The following is a 20,902-nucleotide window of genomic DNA, read 5'->3' as shown; positions in this document are numbered from 1 at the left end:
CTGCTGATGATGCTCTTCATCTGGCTGTCTTTCTCCTCCTGCTGGCGGCGCAGCCGCTCCTCGCTGTCCTCCAGCCGCGCCTTGTACTCCAGCAGCAGCTTCTGCATCTGCTGCTCCTGTACCAGCAGCCGGCGCTCATACTCCTCCAGCCGCCGACTGGACACACGTAGCCGCTCCTTCAGTTTACTGATTTCCTGTTCATACTAGAGGAAAGGAAAACCTGTTTCACTGGGTGTAGAAATCAGTGATTGCTTTTTACCAAAGAAACCTGATGCCATCTGAGCTGCCATCCATATGCTGCTGATGTTTTTGAAAATTATTACCAGGCACACATAGCAACAGAGCTCTGATTTCCTCCTAAAATTACCTTTGTAATGTTAACTTGGCATTCCAAATCTATGTATTTATGTATCTGCAAGCCACATTCAATCTGCAATGGTGTCAAATGGGAGAAGGGGGAAAAAGCGATTAAGCACTTAAAATAAGCCAAAGCCAATTGTCTACAGAGAAAAGGTTCTGGCCCACTGCCTATATTGTAGCATGTTGGACAAAACATTTCTATAGTATTAAGCTATATTTCTATAATATTAATATTTCTATATTATATTTCTATTATAATAGAAATATATTTCTATAATGTTTCTATAATATTAATACTATATCAACACACAGGATTTTATGGCAGAGCAGACTATTGTTTCTTTCCCCCCAACCATAAAAGTTTAAAATACTCAGGTCACAAGTATTAAGCGAATGGCCTACATGTCCTCTAGGGCTGATGAATACTGCCTCTTGGCCTGCTTTCATGGTGTGGGTCACCTGCCCAGTTTGGTGTTCCTTTCTGGAACACAGAGGTCTGTTATCTTGTTAAAGCTTTATGTGAAGCTTTACATTGGTTACATGGCCCTTCCTTGTACTGAAGTTACTGTGGGTGGGGTTTGAGCACACTGGAATGTCAAATTTCTAGATGAGGTAAGATGCATACAGTTTCTCATAGACAGTCTACATAAATTCATTATGAAATAGTGACAAATCTGTACGATGCTTTGTAAAAATGCAATCTGTTTTCATATACTGTCCCATTTAGTTGACAACCAGGCAATTAGCTTCTGCTTATTCAACACTGGGCTCCTAAATGAGAATGTTAATTCAGAAGGTCAAAGATGACAATTTTTAGGGCAGTTTAAAGGGGTAGACTGCATTAATAAGCAGGCTGAGGACCATGCTGATGTGTCAGTAGAAGCTATCTGTCTGGTTGTCAAATAAGACAACGCCACACATGATGTCAAGGGTCTTGTTTGATAATTTTTCTATGTCAACTTTTCTTTAAAAAACAAAACAAAGCTGAACCAATAGAGCAGGGGTCCCCAAACTACGGCCTGCATGTGGTCCCCTGAGGCCATTTACCTGGCCCCCACCGCACTTCCGGAAGAGGCACCTCTTTCATTGGTGGTCAGTGAGAGGAGCACTGTATGTGGCAGCACCACAAAGTGCGGCGTCACTCACGTACAGTACTACTTCCGGTGACGCAGGACGCATGCGTCATATCACTTGTTACGGCTAGCAGTGACAAATATGGAACTGAACACTGACCATCTCATTAGCCAAAAGCAGGCCCATAGTTCCCATTGAAATACTGGTCAGTTTGTTGATTTAAATTTACTTATTTTAAATATTGTATTTGTTCCGGTTTTTTTTTTTTTTTTTTACTTTAAAATAAGATATGTGCAGTGTGCATAGGAATTTGTTCATAGTTTTTTTTATAGTCCGGCCCTCCAATGGTCTGAGAGACAGTGAACTGGCCCCCTGTGTAAAAAGTTTGGGGACCCCTGCAATAGAGAGTTAATGTCTTTTTGTTGTTGTTAAATCATCTATGAAGCCAGAAGTTCTTTATCTAGAAAAGGCGAAAAGAAAACACACACACACAAAATCATTACCAAGATATAGAAAGGAAGTCTAGTTCAAGGGAAATTTAGGCCTTGGATAAAGACTACCAACCAGTTTATAGAAACACTGAATAATTGCTTAAAATTACTAGAAATGAATAGTAGGCTTTTCTCCAAATTAAGGCGGCCTACATTAAAAAAAAAAAAAGAGCCAATGTCCTCCACCCCAGCTTGATGGCCATTTTCTGTGTATTTCCACATAAGGACACGACCAGTTATTACAAATAGACACATATATGACAGTTATTATAAGCTGGGGCTCGAGCTGGGGGATGGCAGACCAGGTGGCCTGTGGCTGTGCGGCAGTAAGTCAGTAAAGACAGACTCAGGTCTACCTTCTCAGCATGCTTGGCTTCATCTTGATTTTGCTCGGTTTCTTCTACATCCTCTTCATACTGCCCATTGTTCAGAACCCAGGCTGCTGTCCTCTCTACTGGGGACATTGTGGCAGAGTCCACAGGTGACTGAACCTGCATCAGAAACACTGATCAGTACCTCCCAAGACAGCTCATCCACTAGCTATGTTTCACGGAGAGAGCTGTTCTTGGAAGACATGGCTGTGACTCCTGCTTTCTAATAAACGCTCTCAGTTCAAATATCTTATTAATGCCCGGACTGGAGGTGAGGAAAGAGAATATTCATTTGTATAAGAATAAAGTATTCTGAGTAGAAATTCTGATGCAACACATCCAAGATCTTTTTTCTTCCTCCAAAGAACCAAAGAAAGATAAGGCCTTAAAATTGTTAATTAGCCCAGTGGTCCAAATCACCTAGTGAAATAGCAATGATGACAAATGAGAGAAAGAAAGCACAGCTCGAGGGTGAATTGCCCATGTGAGAAAGGTCTGGTCAACCCAGACATGACTAGGAATAAGGACCTGATTAATGCCAAACTCATAAGCTGCCCATTTATTTATCCGAATGCCAAACTCTTAATTTTCACAATAACTAGTTAGAGAAAAAGAAAAAACAAGTGACTTTAGTCATTTTCACAGAGCAATGGCCTCTTAAAGCGTTAAGCCAACTAAAAAGTTTAGGTATCAGACCAGAAAATTTCCTGATGAATACAGGTTTAAAACAATGGATATCAAATTAGTGTGAGGGATATTTCTATCCAGTTAGGACAGCTAAACTGTTCTTTTCCAGTACAGATATACAGAGTGATAGGAATTTTGGCCCTGAGTTGCAACATTGCCACTTACATTGTCACTCAATCTCTTAAATGCTCTATTTCTAATCTACTACATAGGAATACCACCAGGATCACCATTAGCACCCAGCCTGACTATCTCAGGAAATTTTAAGGACTGAGTAAGATAATGTTTGGGGAAGTCCTTTGGAAACCCAGAGTACTAGAGAGCTTTGGTGTCATTTCTGTATTTCTAACTGGTACTGTATATTACAATTTATATTAGGCTACTGAACATCGTGCTTTCTCCACAAACAATGCTGGAAATATATAACAAATTCGTCTTCTCAGGCCTGCCTGAAGGAGTGAGAGAGAGTGGGAGAGGGAGTGAGCAAGAACAAAGCACACTGTGAGTTAGCCTTTTTATAATTAAAATGGATTTCTATTTTGAGGACAAATACTCCATAATCTCATTGATGTGAATTTTCTCTACCATGCAGAGCTGTATGTCTTAAGAATCTTTATATCATTTTGGAATAAAACCCAGTTAAACTCTAAATAGGTATTTTAAAAGAAGGGGTTTATTGATGATTGCAATTTAAAAAGACTAGATAAAAAACTGGCTGCAGAGACTAAAAGGTTATCAAAGATGGTTTAGGTAAAACATGTAAAAAACAAAACCAATATGAAGGTATTATTTAAAGGTTTGAATAAAAACATGGTTTGATTTAAAAGCAAATCGGACATATGAACCAATAAAACATAAAAAATGGTTCCAGGCCTGAGGCACACACAAACAATGGTGAATGAACTTCTAGAATTTCCTTCTTTAAAGACATATTCTCCACTGTGTCAAGAAACATGTCAACATGTCTTAAACTTCAGTATCCCCACTTCTGAAAAGTCTGCCTTATCTCCACTATAGCTGTAGGTACGTTTCTTATATTTCATTCACTTGTGTATCTCTCTCCTTGTTTTTGTCACGACCACATTACCACTGATATATCATTATCTCTTTAAAACAATCTTCTACAGTTAGATAAGTCCTTATACTAAGCAATTATATCAGTAAAACTTTGAGTTTCATGTATATATTTTAAATATATTTCTATATTAGTAATTGTGTATTTTTCTAAAAATGTGTTAAAATAATTACATGGTTAATTTAATAAACACCATGTATACCTAATAATTTTGAGTATCATACTTCGGGAACACTGACCTACAGAATATAGTATTATTTATAAAAGGAAGAAAATATCCACATCAAAAGTTATTATAAGAAACGAGATAACATGTAAAAGCACTTTATAAACTGCAAGGTACTTCTCTCTCTCTCTCTCTCTCTCTCCCTCTCTCCCCCTACTGGATTTTAAAAGCAGAGCTCAACAAATTGCTTTAGGATCGGCAGAAGAAGTAGTTTAATAAGGAACTTAGGTTTTCTTTGATATATGCATACCTGAAAGGCAAAAGAATGTGGTTCTGACTCTTAAAAATTAATAGAAAGGCAATATTTAAAGGAAAAAAGCCTTTTTAATTTTATAATCTTACCACGTTAGCACATAGCACAGGAAAGCTGCTTTTCTGCAAAACCAGGATTTTCTATTCAAGAGTAGTTTGAGATAAAGTAGTTAGAAAAACTAGTAGCAACTTTATAGTTTGGAATTTATTACTTTAAGGCAGCTAATCCAACAGGTCTCTGCTTTACACAGTTACACGATGTTCTTGAATGAACTTTCCCTGTGATTTGGTATGGTAGCTACCCAGTGCCTCCACATGCACCCAAACTAACCATGCTCCAAGACCACACTAAGGAGAGGACTTAGCTCCTAAAAACATATTACAAACAATGATTCCTTAGGGTAATCTCGACTCTGACTGTTAAGTGAGAAGCCATAAAAAACAAGAGTGGCTTTATTCCACTTGTGATGGTGGTAGCTCCCATATCTTCAGGACTAACAATATCTGATGAATTGCGAGAAATTGTCCAATGGGAAGTGGGCATTCAGGTTATTCCTATTTTATTGGTGGAATCTGATTTCCAGCCACTTTTAATATATCCTAGCACTTTGAGTTGTATATGGTAGGTGGTTGATGGAAAAGTAAAATTTAAGAATTAAAAATTTGTTATTGCTCTGGCCGGTTGGCTCAGTGGTAGAGCGTTGGCCTAGCGTGCGGGGGACCCGGGTTTGATTCCCGGCCAGAGCACATAGGAGAAGCGCCCATCTGTTTCTCCACCCCCACCCCCTCCTTCCTCTCTGTCTCTCTCTTCCCCTCCCGCAGCCAAGGCTCCATTGGAGCAAAGATGGCCCGGGCGCTGGGGATGGCTCCTTGGCCTCTGCCCCAGGTGCTAGAGTGGCTCTGGTCGCGGCAGAGCGATGCCCCAGAGGGGCAGAGCATCGCCCCCTGGTGGGCACAGCATCGCCCCTGGTGGGCGTGCCGGGTGGATCCCGGTCGGGCACATGTGGGAGTCTGTCTGACTGTCTCTCCCCGTTTCCAGCTTCAGAAAAATACAAAAAAAAAAAAAAAAATTGTTATTGTGTTAGATTGCACAAAAATAGAGGTGATTTTTGTTTCAAAATAATTTTTTTGTTGTAATATAGTCTTCATATAAAAAAACTATATACTTTTTTTTTAACTTTCTTTTCTATTGGTCTTCTTTGTGCTAGACTTATTTCCCAATTGGACTGTCAATATTTAAGGCACGGTACCATATCATATAGTTTGGGTTTTTTTTAGAATCATAGTGACTATATAATTATACAAAAGATGCTTGATAAAATATACATTAATACTCTAGATAGAATTCATTACTTAAGTATAATTTATTACTAAGAGAAAGATACCTTGTTTTTCCTCTAATCCTCCTCTTAGTAATAAATTATACTTTATTACTCATTAAAGTGCATCAAAGGCTTTCGCCCAATAATTGTTCCATCTCCTCTATGAGCTGGACAGACAGCAGAACTTAGTACCTCCAGTTCACAGTCAAAGACATTGAGGAGACAGGTTGGTACCCAGTTCATACTGCACTATGCATGGCTGGAGCCTCAGGAAGAACTTTTACAGCCACTGACTTGCAGCAGGCAGATCATTAAAGAAAACAATGGATGAAATAGAAAGTAAAGGAGCAGAAATTCCTATCAGGAACATCCAGCTCCTGAGAGAAAGCTGGATAGGGCTTCTCTGGGAAACATCATAATGCCTCAGGGCAAAAGGGCCTCCTCACACAGCAGTTTCACTGAGCCTGCCATGAGTCATTCACTGCCTGGCTATGCTGAGGACAACTGAGAACATGACAGCTCCCTGTTTCCTGCTAGTACTGACTAGATGAAAATAAGACTTGTTGGTTTCAGCTTCTCCACAGTCTAAGTCAGTCTCCTATCAATGAATCCGCTATCAACACCAATGAGAGGGCTGGCCGCATTACTAGGAAAACTCTGAGTGCTTGAAGAGGTTGGTTTAGGGAAAGGTTCAACAAATCCAAATGTGGAAACTACAGCATCATTCTTATAGGTTGCTCAAATACCAATTTTAAGAGCCTCTTCAAATTTGAAGTTCTAAGTTTAGGTAATATGCTGTATCTGATCAATTCATATAGTATAGATAATCTATTATATGTACAGAGTACATGATGCTTGAAAAAGCAATGAAGACAAAAATGAGAAAAGTAAATAAATCCAAACAGAGGCTGAGAAGGGACAAATTAAAATTCCCTGAAAAAAATTCCTTCTGTAGATTGTTTCACTAGAATTTCCTTCCTACTCAGTAGATGAAGGAGACTGAAGCTAGCTACAGTGCCAACAATGGCCACTCCTTTGTGCTAAGATACAAATGGAATTTGCACGGGACAAAGCCCCTGATAATTGCAGGCGCCTACAGAACAATCCCCACAAAGAAATCCTTTAGTTTGGGGGAGAGAAGAATTCTCCAACACAATTTGCAATTAAAATATGTAAAAGAATTTGCTTGAAAAATGTGGTGATTATATAGAATTTCATGGGAGTAAGATGAGAAAGGCAAGCAAGAAATGAAAAGATAAGGAATTTAAAAAGTAACCTAAGTTCAAAAGAATAAACCATCTACGTAGAAAAAGCCAGTGTAGAAAACCCAGAAACTTGAGCAATCAAAATATAGTGATTTATGGTTTAACTGATAGGAGGATGGCAGTACCAGCCAAGGCATAAACAAAGACGAATATTTCAAGTGTGCTAGGATATCTCGCTGTGGTTGTGCCCCACCTCATGCCAATATAATATGGACGTTCTCTAACTCATTAATAGCTATGACACAAACATATTTAAATGGTTGTTTGGAGACTATACATTTCCCACTTTCTATCTATCACCCATAGAAACAAGTACTGAGTACTTATGTGATAGGTATTATATTTTCCTATAGCACAAATATTGTAAATTACATTTGGTTCCAAGTAACCACACAAAAGGCTATTTGATTTATAATATTTATAAACAGTGTGAGTCACAGGTCCTGGGAACTGATGACTACATGGTACAGGAAGAATGGGCAAGCATTTCTCCCTCTGTCCAGGGCTGGGCCAAGAACAATTTTAAAAGTAAATATAGGGCCCTCCCCCTGTTCTGTGTCTCTCTGCCAATCTAATATTCTTCTCCACTCCCTACTTTATCTTCAGGGCCCTCATACTGCACTAGGCCCCCAAACAGATGTTTGCCTCCACACAGTATTCCATCTCCAAAATTACTTATCTTTCTTCTCTCCTCTCAATAAATACTTTAGTTCTCCAGGAGTTGATCTCAACTAGAAGCTAGTATAAAAACAATGTGTGGAAACTAATTCACAGTAAGGTGTGAGTAACTGATAGCATCCTAATACTCAAATTAAATGTATATAAATGACATTCATAGATATATAAGCAGTTAAGCATTTTCATTTAAAGAAAAGGAAAAATATATAATATTATGTTATATCGCATATAATTTACCTTTTCCTTAAATGAAAATGCTTATTAAACTAAATGAACTGGGAAAATACAACAAATTAAAAATGAAAAATTTAAGACTGAAGAAAACTATTATTTTTCAGGAAAGAATAACCACTTAGGAGGTTTTGTCCAGGAAACCAGCTACCAGAATCAACTAAAGTTAGACATGGTTTTCATTCCTTCCTCTTTTTCTATATCCAAGTATTCTATAAATATTCTAATTTTTAAAATTAAACAACAATTATCAAAGTAGGGGCAAGGGCTCTCTGATCACAGCAGAGCGGAGGCAGAAGTGGCCAAATCAGTAAATGTCTACCTTTAAAAATGCAAATATGTTAAAGAGATACATTGAAATTTTACTGTAGTCCCCTCTGATAGGTTATTTTCCTGACAAAAGGACTTTTTAAATCATGAAGCTCCCTAATACTTACAAAATATAATCAGGTTTCAAAAAAAATTCAATAAATACAAAGCTTTTTAGGAGAAAAATCTTTTTCAGATGAAAATAAGAGATCCTCTCTCTCTTTCTCTCTCCCATACACACACATGCACACAAATTCCAAAGGTTATTTGTTTGTTTCAAAAACCAACAACAACAATATATATATATATATATATATTGGTGCCTCTTGGGAAACCGTTTTATCAACAAAAAAAGATGCTGTCAATCTTATATGAAGACTGGGTGTGAGCACAGCTAAGCTTGTCCGTATGAAGAGTAAATGTTTAGAATGCCTGTCAACCACCTGTGTCTACCCCTTTATCCCTCTCCTTTACTTTGCCTCGCTAGGTGTTCCGTTGTTTATTTTTCTAGCCATTTCCAGGAAAAGGCACAGAGCACATGATATTTCCAGAGGGATTTGGGGGATGGAGTAGAGAATAGTGATATTAAACTATTGGCTCAGAATGCAAAAGGTAATTCTGAAAGCTTAGGAAAAAGTATTTAAGGGGGATTAATGTCCAGATTCCCCAAATACTTTCTAGTAGACTTGGCCTATAGAATTCGTGGTTTAAGCGTCTAATTATTCATTCAACGTGATAGACCTGTTCTCTGTGCTGAATGGAGTGAAGGAAGGGCCTGTGTGGCTGCTACCCAGTGTCCTCAGGGCGATGAGTCAAGCGGACTCACCTCCCAGAAACCTCCCATAACCTTTCGTTCCTCTTCGCAGTTTGTTTTTAAGTTGCTGGCAGTAGGGTTCCCCAATGGTTTCTACACAAAGACCCGAGGCGACTGCTGGCCCAGGGAGCAGCCAGGCTGCACAGCGCACCCCTACCTGCTGTGTCTGCTGCCTCTGGATGGCCCTCACTTTGGGCACAGGGCTCTCTCTGGAGGAGGAGGACTGCTGCCGGGACCGGCTCCCGTTCTGCACGGGCTCAGCCACCAGGGCTGCTGAGGCCACCGACATGCTCCCTGTGCTCCGCAGGGAAGCGCTGTGTGGCAGCGACGGCGGGGCTTTGGCTCTGGCACCCAGCCCGACCTGGTCCATCTTTCGGACTTGGGCCTGCCCAGTACTGTTCTGCCGGGGCAGAGCAAGAGGTATGTGTCTGTCTGGCACAGTGTGACGCCTGGAGAAGTCCTCACTTTGAGTGCTGCGTTTGCTGAAGTCTTCCATACTGCTGTTGCTGGGCCCACTGAGTTTGAAGTCCTCACTGTTGCTCTGGCTTCTGGAACTGGCAGTGCTTAAGTTCTCTAAGCTGGAATCCACAGAGGCCTTTGGCATGGCTGGGACCGGGTTATTGAGATGGTAGACAGGGTTCTGGAACGACAAGGGCTGGAGGCTGCCCGGCTGGTTCAAGGCTGGGTGCAGGGGCCGCCTCACTTGGGGTGCGCTTTGGGGTGCGCTCTGGGCTTCCCGCAGCTGTTTGATGCTGGCCACCTGGGTTATGGAAAGCTGGCTTCCGGTCAAGCGCAGAGGCACATCGAGCATGACGGCCGCATGCTCCACCTGAGCGGTGTGCGTGTCCTGGAGGTCCATGAGGGAGATGCTCCGACCGTTGGGAAGGCTGTCGTCCTTTTCATCCTTCTCAGAGTAAGTCATGCTCTGGGAGGAGGCTTGCTGAACCAGCAATAATGTTTTCCCCCTGAAATAGCTATCTGTGTTGTCCTGGCTTGGCGACTTCAGTTTATGCAAATCGCTGTGGAAGAGGAAAGGATCCTTCATTACTCGAGACAAATTCAACCCAGTTAAGATTCCTCAACTGAGGCACACGGACCCTTCTGAAGGCTCACAGGCCCAGTGTGGATACTTCCATCTAAACTCAGAGTTCATCACTACAATTCTAAGAATAAAATCCAATACTAAATATTTTCCTCCAAAGGTGGACAATAATACTGTATATACCTCTCATCATTGTCTTTGATTTTTACTAGAATTCCAATCATTTTCTAGGTTTTAACCCCTCCCAAGGTTTTGCAATTCATCCTTAATTGGTTCAAGAGGAGAAGCTCTAAGCGCACAACCAAAGGGCCCCTGCCAAAGGCACAAATCTTGCCAACAGAAAAGGAAGTCTAAGTATCAATATTGTATCTACTGTCCGGCTGACATAGCCAGCTATAAAATGGTTTTCACTGAGGTTCTCCAGATTTTTAAGTGCTACAATACAGAAAAATATCGATTTCACAGAGCCCTTAGTCTTCCACTAAGCAGGACATAGTTTTTAAAATACATTTGTTGAATATAATTCTACAATGTCATTCTAGAAAATAAGTATCCTAGACCTTGTGATTATGACAAACAATTATATTTATCCCAGGTCAGATGATTCTTTCCAATCGCTTAAGATTTTAAAGTTTGTAAATTCAAAAGAAAAAGATTTTCTGCCAAGTCTCTAAACGTTTGATCTCTGAGACAGTACTTCAAATTCTTTCTTTCATACCTGTCAGTGGGGTCTTCGAATATTTTCTGAAGCCCAGAGGAGAGGCTTCCACTGACATTGGGGCTGGAGCTATGCTCGGTGAAGCGTCTCAGTTGCTGCTGTATTGGTGTGGGATTAGTCAGAGACTTGGTGATATCAGCAAGAACACGAGGGAGAGGTCCTAGTTTTGCCACCGTCGCCTGTAGGAAGGAATTTTCACCCTAATTGGATAATAAGCATTGCGACATCCACCACAGATTGTTTTTGGGACAACGATGCCCATTGATGAAGGGGTGAAGGTTGGAGGGAAGGGTAGGTGTTTGCATGTGGGAGTGGCAGGTTCATAATGCATTGTTATGGAGCAGCGGAACCATGGCGTCGAGATGGATGGAGGAGGCGAAACAAGGAGCAGCAGACATCGAGGAAAGAAAGGAAATAGAAATTAGGATTATGAAAATAAAAATTAAAAGACATGCTCAAAACAACCAAAATACTGCCAGTACAACTAAAATAGGCATGCAAAGCAAACAAACTCTTTGAAAGGCTAGTATATCAAGGTGGGGAGGACAGGGGAAGAACCAAATACCTTCTAACCAAAAAAGACTTTAAGACCAGAATGCTAGTGTAATGAAACTTCCAAAGAAAAAGGATTATGTGAGGAAAGAATTGCATGCCAACATACAGGGAGGTGTTGCATGCAGGGATCCAAAGCACTCCAGGACACACAGTTGACATTGTCATCAACTATCCCCTTTAATCTTGGGAACCCTGACCTATTATTGCCAACTAGGTTTGCATAAGAATGACAATTAAAAATAAATAAACAGATATATCAGGTAAACTCTATGAAATATGTCTAGCTGTACTCCTGGTTCCCAAGACCAAACAGAGATTTAAAAGGAAAAAGTGTGTTTATACAGCAAAGCCTGTTAAAAAGACCTTGACCCTGAATACATCAGGCTGATTTAAAAAGATAACTTTATCTGCACTCATTGATATAGTTATTCAATAAAGAATAACTTTGAAGTACTTGCTTTATCCATCTCAATCATTTTTTTCTTTGGGGAACTCTTCTTCTCATGGGGTCTTATGGGACCCCCCTCCTTCCACTGTCAGGCAGTTTTACACAGCTGTCTCTGGGCCCTCTTTGTTTTCTCAATAACCAACAGAGTCTTCAACCCTGCTTGCGTGGGCAGAACGCCTGCTCAAACGCCACCTGAGGAATGTCTTAGGTGCTCAACCTTCCTGAGCCATGATTCATAGTCACGGAATTTACCCTCAGCCCAGCTGCAACTTAAAGTCAGCTGGCACCTCTAAAAGTGAAGAGGGGGTTCTCAAGAATAAGGAGCAGTTTATTACTTTTCAGATGTTTTAAGAAGCAGTAGATGCCCTACCATTTACATTTCTTTTATTAATAGGTTTTACTCCTCTCTCCAATATTATCAGTACAACATTTTTAAGGATAATAGGAAAATGAAGGAAAACAAATTCTCATCACAGAAAAGTAACTTTGTCTTTAGAAGTTACTCTAATATACCACCACACATATTTATAAAGTACCAGTAGCAAACAAAAACATCCATAAATAACTACTGTGATAAAGACTATTTTCCATCACAAAATCTGTTTCTCTTTGCAAAATTCCAGAAGGAAGAAAATGATTGGTATGGTATATGTCTAGTTATTAATATCAAATTCTTATTAAAATTTAATAACAAAAATTTTAGCTTCTACTGTACTAATAAAATTCTTAGCTTATAATTAAAAAATAAATGATTAAAAATTATAATTACTTCCTATAATCTTAATTTATACCTGTAAAGAAAGAAACCACCAGGATTTTCATATCCCATGTAAGTCTGCAGTACTAATAGTTATGTTAAACCCTCTGGCTTGCGTAACAAAAGAGAATCTCAAAGGTTCAAAGGTAAAGCTAATTAAATTTGATAGTCTCAATATATTTTGAAGTCTACACTTTTGTTAGAAATGGCTGTATGAAGCTACTCTACATGAATAAGGCTATATACACTAATATTTTATATTAGTTTCTAGGCAAGTTTTGAGATATGTTACATATACTGTATTTATTTATAGAAATGTATACTCCATTAATGTAGATAATTACTTGAAAAAAATATGTGAGTAATTTCATGGCTTTCTAGAATTTCCTGGTTTGTAGGGAACACATTTCACTCAGAAATGATAACCATTTGCTCTCAGACTTCTAGAACAAAAGGTAGCTTTCAACTAACATAAAAGTAAGTGCTATCACCCTGAGATGCTCTCCAGAATTCAGGTACATTCAGGTGCTCTATCTCCCACCTCCCATTACTGTTCCAGCCTACTTTATTACCTTATCCAGCTGGGAAACTACTTCCCACAATAAGGAATGCAACACTGAAAGCTCCCGGCCCAGGTCAATGTAACCGTCAAAGCCTGGAGTGTTTGAGATGGTGTCTGGATTAGAGATCTCCAAAAGAAAGCGCTTCATTCCACCCCACTCATGTTCTAAAAAATCATTCATGAATGCCATGTATTCTTCTTTGTTACCAAATCTAAAGCAGAGGGAGAGAAAATGAGAAAGAATGCATTCAGGAAAATAAAGGTAATCATTTGGAGTTGACTTTACCACATAGCTATAATTTTTATTTTTGTTTTGGGGAAGCAAATGACTAATTCATTACTTGTAAGTGATAAATGCTAAAACATACTTTCTTAATATCAATAATGTTAATACTAAAAAACTATGAATAGCTTTCTCTTCTCTATTGTGTAACACTAACTCATTTTTCTTGTATCTAGAGCTCAATATAATATAACCTTCATTTACCTACCAAATGTTCATCAGTATAAACCTTCACTATCACCAGATTCTTTGAAGTATCCCAATTTTATTATACTCTTTTTCTTCTCTAAGCCTTTGTTCATGCTATCTATTTCTGCTAGAGAAGAACTTCCGTTCTTCTTTGCCTATCAATAGTCTAGCTATCTTCAGGACCTAACCTAAGTCCATAAAACTTATTCCAAAATAAACTGGAAATAATTTTGACCCAAAATAGCTCAAGTATGGGTACCTATGTGTAGTTTTTCTGCATTGGGTTGTATAAAGGGTACACAGAGTTAAAGTAGTGCACTTTTGAAAAGCCACTACTTAACTAGAACACAATCTGTCTCACTGAAGTTCTAATATTTTCCTTCAGTACATCGTTAATAGCATCTAGTCTAAACTTCACTTTTGAGTTTGTTGTGATCGATTTTGCCAGTGTACAGTTCCTCTCAGTGATGGGTTTTAATCATCTTAAAATGATTTCCCATAAATTATAAAAATAAAACCAAGAAAAATCTGATGAAAACAATGAGAAGCAGAAAGAAAAAAGTGTGGGTGCACCCACTCTATCACCCAAATATATCTGCTGCATACACTTGTGCAGACTCCTCCAAGTGATTTCCAATGGCCTTTAAAAAAGTTTTAAATCTACCAGAAGTTGAAAGAATACACAATGAACACCCATATGCCTTCACCCACATTCACCAAGTCTTAACATCATGCCAAGTTTGCCTTCATTCTCTCTATATATACTTTTTTTTTGCTGAACCATTTTAAACTAAGTTGCAGACATAACCTCTAAATATATTAGCACCCATTTCTCCAGAATAAGAAATATCTCTTACATAAACCAATGTTATCATACATTTAAAATTAAATTTCACCAATTGTCCCCAAATGGGTTTTTTATAGACTTTTTTCCAATTCAGGTCCAAATAAGATCCAAGCATTGCTGCGTCTAGTCTCTTCCAATCTGAAACAGTCTCCCTCCATCTTTTCCATTTTACATGACATTGACTTGTGTGAAAGGGCCAGGCCGATTGTCTCAGACATGGAAACCACAGAATTTGTCTGATTGTTTTTCCCAACTTTATATTGAAGTTTTTGTGTTTTTTATATTGGTGGGATAATAGCACAGGCACCATTTGATATCCTGTCCTTTAATAGCCCTTTTCATTTAATATAATTAACATCTTCATCATTTTCTATATTTTTGGCTATTCTTTGTAAACACTGTTTATAGTGACTGCAAACGTTCTACTGAATGAGTGTACCCTAGGTCACTTAACCATTCCTGTATAAAATAAATATTTAATTGTTTCCAATTCTTTTGCTGTTTATAATACCACAATAAAAAGCTTATAACATGAGTGATGAGGCTCCCCACCCCCACCCACATTCTAGATCTCATGTCTGGTCATGGTAGCGACACCTACTTGGCAAAGTTAGCCAGGTTCTGAATGACCTTGGCGATCAGAGTCAGAGTCCGAGACGTACGGTCGTCAGGGTACTCCTGCATGAGGCTGAACAGGCTGGGGGACATGATGGCTGGGCACAGGAAGCGCAGGAACAGTGAGGCACTGATGAGCCGCTCGCTGATGTCCTGCTTGCCGCGGCTCAGGCACTGCTGCTTCCATGATGCGAACACTTCCTTCAGCTCACGCGGGAAAACGCTGGGGAAGGGTAAGATCGAAGCCTCTAAACAACCCAGAACCTGCAGGTGACCTCGCTCTGCCCCAGCCACCTCTGCTCAGAGCCAGGCGATGAGGGCAGAGGAGAGCGCTGCCTGGTTCACGGCTGAGAGGTGGGAAAACAGCCACAGAAGCCCAGATGGAGACCGGAAACCCAAAGCTGTAAAACTCAGGAATTAGTATAAATTTAGTTTTGCAAAGTGGGAAAATGGCATGAGGCTCCTGACTACACCATCTGGTTTAATAAAAAGCACCATAATCTCTCTAAAGACTGTTCATCAAAAATCTTCCAGTCTTGGCCCTGGCCGGTTGGCTCAGCGGTAGAGCGTCGGCCTGGCATGCGGGGGACCCAGGTTCGATTCCCGGCCAGAGCACATAGGAGAAGCACCCATTTGCTTCTCCACCTCCCACCCCCTCCTTCTTCTCTGTCTCTCTCTTCCCCTCCAGCAGCCAAGGCTCCATTGGAGCAAAGATGGCCCGGGCACTGGGGATGGCTCCTTGGCTTCTGCCCCAGGCGCTAGAGTGGCTCTGGTCGCGGCAAAGCGACGCCCCGGAGGGGCAGAGCATCCCCCCCTGGTGGGCAGAGCGTGGTCCCTGGTGGGCGTGCCGGGTGGATCCCGGTCGGGCGCATGCGGGAGTCTGTCTGACTGTCTCTCCCCGTTTCCAGCTTCAGAAATGGAAAAAAAAAAAAAAAAAATCTTCCAGTCTCACCAATGACTGGGGTGGTAGCAATGATCAAACGCAACTAACACATCTGTGTAACATCAGTAAATATTTCAGAAAACCATTAAAACACTGTCAGTATCAGGAGAATGTGGTGCTAACATTCTACATAAACACAGTATTTATGTAGACAGTTCAGAGGTTCATCTGCTCACAGTGGAGACTTAGATTTTAGGCAGGACTCTAACCGTGAGCACTGTGACGACTCTCGTGTGAGAGAGTCAGAAAGTGACATTCTGACAGCAGAGGGTGAAACGCTGACTCCAGCTCACCAGTATGAGTTGATGATCTTGCAGAAGGCCAGCTCGCAGCACATTTTCAGGTTGCTCTGATGGTCTACCAGTTCGCTAGATGAACATTTGCTGGGATCCACTTCGCAGTTCTCGTCGGACTCGTACAAAGCTTTGATGAACTCTCCTATTTGAAGAGAGAAGATGGAAGACAGGAGGACTATAAGTAGTGTCTTTTTGAATAGAACAAAGGAATTCAGGATTTCTGTCCTATACTGCATAATAGAGAGTCTTTCTGAGACCTGACAGGGAGGGTACAAGAGATCGTTCATGAAGGGTTATTGCTTCGGAACCCAAGAGTGGCCACTTCCCATATGTCATGTTTATTTTCTTTATCCTGGAACAGACAAAACAGTAATCACTAACATCATTATCATCATAGTATTTATAAAAATAATAATGATACTACTTTAAATAATAATATAACTTTAAATCTTTTATCTAAAACCACAGAAGCATGAGCATGAACTCACTATTTGTTATAAAGCATCTCTACCAGGGTGAATATGTTATTATCTTAGAAGAAAAAATAACCCAAGTTTAACTGAAGAGCCCACCTAAGGTTTTAAGTGCTAAAGGGTGTCTAGATTTACCTCTTGTAATGGGGATAGTTATTCAACATAGCACAACACTGTAGCAGAAGATCTCTTTATATATATATTCTACACTTTTTTTCCCCAAATAGATTTAGCTTATAAGCCCTGTTCATATATCCTATCCTCTATAGTGACTGTCCAACATTGTCTCAAAGAACAAACCCTTACCTTACCGGTTTATCCTCCACTATATATTCTATTGTTCCACGTGTTACACTGTTTTGTGCTTACTTGTCCACCTGTCTGTCTCATCTCTAGGATGAATACCTTTGGAGGTCAGGAATCAGGTACTACTCATGTTAAGATCTGCAGCCTATCAGCTCCCAAAACATTGCAGGTGCTCAATAAATATTTATGAGAACTGGTAATATGTATTCTTGGATTTTTTATAGGTCTTTATGAAAGAGAAGATCTTTCAAAAACCCTTTCAAATCTGCTTATATTGCTTGACGTTCAGAATAGTTATAAAAGATTTTATGAAAGTAAATAATGATTTCTGCAAAATTAAGTAGCAGCAGCAGTGATACAAAGAGCATTTTCTAGCAAAATGGTTTGTTCTGTGGTAAATGAAAGCTTTTAAAAATAGCTATGATAGAGAATGAGATGTGGTTATTGGGAAGAGAAATGCATGGAGCACAGGAAACAAAGTGGAGCACAGCAAAGTAAAGGCCCTGGAGCAAGAGAGACCCTGGATCAAATCCCAGGCCCATCGCTGCATGACTGTGGTGCCTTGGAAAGTCATGTAACTAGTCCACGCCTCAGCTGCCGCATTTGAAAGGTGCCTAGCACTTTGTAGGGTTTCATATAATAAAAATTGTTATGTAAAAATTAGGCAGCTTTAATGTAATTTTTCATAAAGTAAAATAATTAAAACTAGAAAAAAGGCTCCTAAAATGTTTACCAACTCTTATAAGATTTGTATTCAACATGCTGTCAAAGTCTCGTATGCTTCCACACAATTTACCCCATTTAAAGAGGACCTAAGCCTGACCTCTGGTGGCACAGTGGATTAAGCGTTGACCTGGAACGCTGAGGTCGCCGGTTCAAAACCCTGGGCTTGCCTGGTAAGGCACATATGGGGGTTGATGCTTCCTGCTCCCCCCCCCCCGCTCTCTCTCTTCTCTAAAATGAATTAATAAATAAAGAGGACCTAAACTATCAAATCATTGTAAAATATTCCGTGTAAAAATGGACCAACTTTTAAATTTATATTATAAATATTCTGTTAATATTCTGTTTATTGAGTTCCTTAAGATTAGAGCAATTCTGGGGAACTAATACTAATATTAAGAAATAGTTTGTGAATTTTAAGAATATTTTTCTTTTATTCTTTAAGAAAGGAGCCAAATAACTTGAGGATCCAGTAATAAATTGTCTATAGCTACCGACTAAAAAAGTTTTATTTTTTTTCTGATTTACAGTCTTTGTAAACAGAGCCAATTATTTTCAGTTTCAAAACTTTAGCCTATGTCTGATGATGTGAAAAACACCTCACTGAAGGGTGACCCCTTTACAGGTTTGGACCCAGAAGCTGCTTCCCAATCAAAATCACTGAATCAGACTCAATAATCCACTTACATTTGCTCTCTTGCCTTTGAAAGAAATCAGAGCCAGAGGGGGTAGGTGTGCACTACGTGGTCCAAATGCAAGTCTGAGCCCAGAATATTCTGTGTTTTCTATGTAAATCATGGACTCATCACTACCTAAAGTTCTTATGTAGAAATAAGTCAATAGGTATGAACATATTACTGCTAACGAAGAATGAGCCTCTGCTGGCAAGAATGGAAACCAGTCCTTTTTAGGGACTTCTTTTCTATATATCATAGGTGGCGTTTCCTGTGTCACAGGACATCAGCATGCAATCTTACTCCAATCAGAAGGGTAAAGGGGCTGGCAGATGGCAGATTTAAGTCTCACTGAGGCAGAGCCTGTGCAGTAAATAGTAATGCTTTCATCAAGAAAAATGAAGATTACATAATATCACTGGCAACTTTTAACTCAATTTTCTCTGAGAATTCTTTCAGTAGTCTGGAAATACCATCTTTTTTCTTTTTTCCTAAAATGTATGGAACATAGCAGAAACATTTGTTCAGAGTGCTCAGCTATATGTATTAATTTAATTTTTTTGGTTTACTGAGACTTCACTGTAAAGTCTTTATTTAATTAATGCTTATTATGAAATCTTCAGTTGTATTATTAGAGGCTCCTGCCAGAGTAATAAGCACAGTAACAATCAGCTAGAATCAATTTCTTTAAGTCTTTTGAAAAGCACAGGATTTCTCTTTTTTTGGTTATAAGGATATCCCTATTTTTCTTATTTCCCTATACTGTAAGCTCCTTGAGGACAAAATCTATCCACTCATGCAACATGCTTTACAGTCTCCTCTTGATAGTCATCTGTGACTCTGGAATACTTCAAATGCAGCCAGTACAAACTGAAATGTATAATGAATGTAAAATACACACTGAATTTCAATGAAAAAAGTAAAATACCTCATTAATAATTTATTACACTGATTACTTGTTAATATTTGGGTACATGGGTTAAAGAAACATTATTAAACTTAATTTCATCTGTGACTATTAGAAAATTTCAATTATTCACAGGTGACTCTGTTATGTTTCTACAGGGCAGAGCTGGCCTACATTCTGTGTGAAGTATAGGATATGGAGATAAAAGAAATGAATGTTCTTCAAAGCACTCATGCCTGTTACATTATGGAAAGCAGTAAAGCGCTTAGCACAGTGCCTTACACTAGTGGTTAATGCCTGAATTTCATGACCAAGTCTGTGACTGCATGTGAGTGGCCTAGTTAGCAGAAACTACTGCGTGAACAAGAATCAGTTATTGTTGAAGACTCTGGAGGCCTTAAAGACAAACTGAAAGTTGTGGGACTTGGTAAGAGTGTCTTAGTTTTTGATGCGTGATGTTAACACTTTCAAGACAATATATTTATATCATGATATAAATATCCAACACTTTTGGGAAACTAGGCCAACCTCAGTAGTGACACCCGTTAATATTACTGTGTATCTCAGACACTTGAGGGCCTGGGGGTAATTTATGTGCAGAATGTGCACATGGGTGTTCTCTTTCTGTACAAATCTTTTTTTTTTTTTCTGTACAAATCTTAATAAACCCATCTGTTGTTCTTCCACTGGTCAGTAATGCAAACTCCTTAAAACTTAAAATCAAACATTGATAGGCTAGACCAAAACACCATGTGAAAGTTCAGTTCAATTGTCTCATGAGGATGAAAGAACTTAAGATCTAAAGGGAAAGAAAAGAAAACATGTTTTCCTTCTCCATACCTAGTGCATCATGAAGATACTGCTGTCCCACCAACTTGAGGTATTCCTCAATGGACTTGGTGGCAATGGTGTTCTCTCTGAAGATCAAGACATCATGCTCTCCACAACGATCCACCTCAGACATCACCAAGTCAGTCAGAAAATCCTGGTAGAATAATGTTCAATCAGGCAGAGAGCAACTGAATAAATAATATACATCAGAAGAGACTGATGAAATACCAGACAGCCTGGGAATCCTGCCTTAAAACTAAAGCTACCCAATTCACTTGAAAGAAAAAAGTCAGTCAGGATACAACCTTAGGTGTCACCCATCAGTCAGGATACAATCTTAGGTGTCACCAACCTAAGTTTAAAATTCCTTCACAGTCTGACCAGGTGGTGGCGCAGTGGATAGAGCGTCGGACTGGGATGCGGAAGGACCCAGGTTCGAGACCCCGAGGTCGCCAGCTTGAGCGCGGGCTCATCTGGCTTGAGCAAAAAAGCTCACCAGCTTGGACCCAAGGTCCCTGGCTCCAGCAAGGGGTTGCTCGGTCTGCTGAAGGCCCGCGGTCAAGGCACATATGAGAAAG

The 20,902-nt window shown here is 39.6% G+C and overlaps 1 protein-coding gene across 6 annotated transcripts in view; it reads right to left on the bottom strand.

The window, feature by feature from the left end:
• RASAL2 (RAS protein activator like 2) overlaps positions 1 to 20,902 on the bottom strand; it is a 319,973-nt gene that overhangs the window by 13,400 nt on the left and 285,671 nt on the right. For 4 of the 6 annotated variants that reach the window (XM_066261224.1, XM_066261225.1, XM_066261229.1 and 1 more), the window contains 8 exons: positions 20,334 to 20,478; positions 16,408 to 16,552; positions 15,158 to 15,394; positions 13,248 to 13,449; positions 10,916 to 11,115; positions 9,313 to 10,174; positions 2,282 to 2,416; positions 1 to 203 (listed from right to left, as the gene is read on the bottom strand). In XM_066261224.1, coding sequence (XP_066117321.1) covers positions 1 to 203; positions 2,282 to 2,416; positions 9,313 to 10,174; positions 10,916 to 11,115; positions 13,248 to 13,449; positions 15,158 to 15,394; positions 16,408 to 16,552; positions 20,334 to 20,478 — 2,129 coding nt within the window. The remainder of the gene's footprint in view (positions 204 to 2,281; positions 2,417 to 9,312; positions 10,175 to 10,915; positions 11,116 to 13,247; positions 13,450 to 15,157; positions 15,395 to 16,407; positions 16,553 to 20,333; positions 20,479 to 20,902) is intronic. The other 2 variants (XM_066261226.1, XM_066261227.1) reach the window with 1 other exon arrangement.

Source organism: Saccopteryx bilineata, chromosome 2 (assembly GCF_036850765.1).
Source record: "Saccopteryx bilineata isolate mSacBil1 chromosome 2, mSacBil1_pri_phased_curated, whole genome shotgun sequence".
Taxonomy (NCBI): domain Eukaryota; kingdom Metazoa; phylum Chordata; class Mammalia; order Chiroptera; family Emballonuridae; genus Saccopteryx; species Saccopteryx bilineata.
Note: the sequence above shows the minus strand (reverse complement) of the source record. Positions and strands in the feature narration are given on the sequence as shown.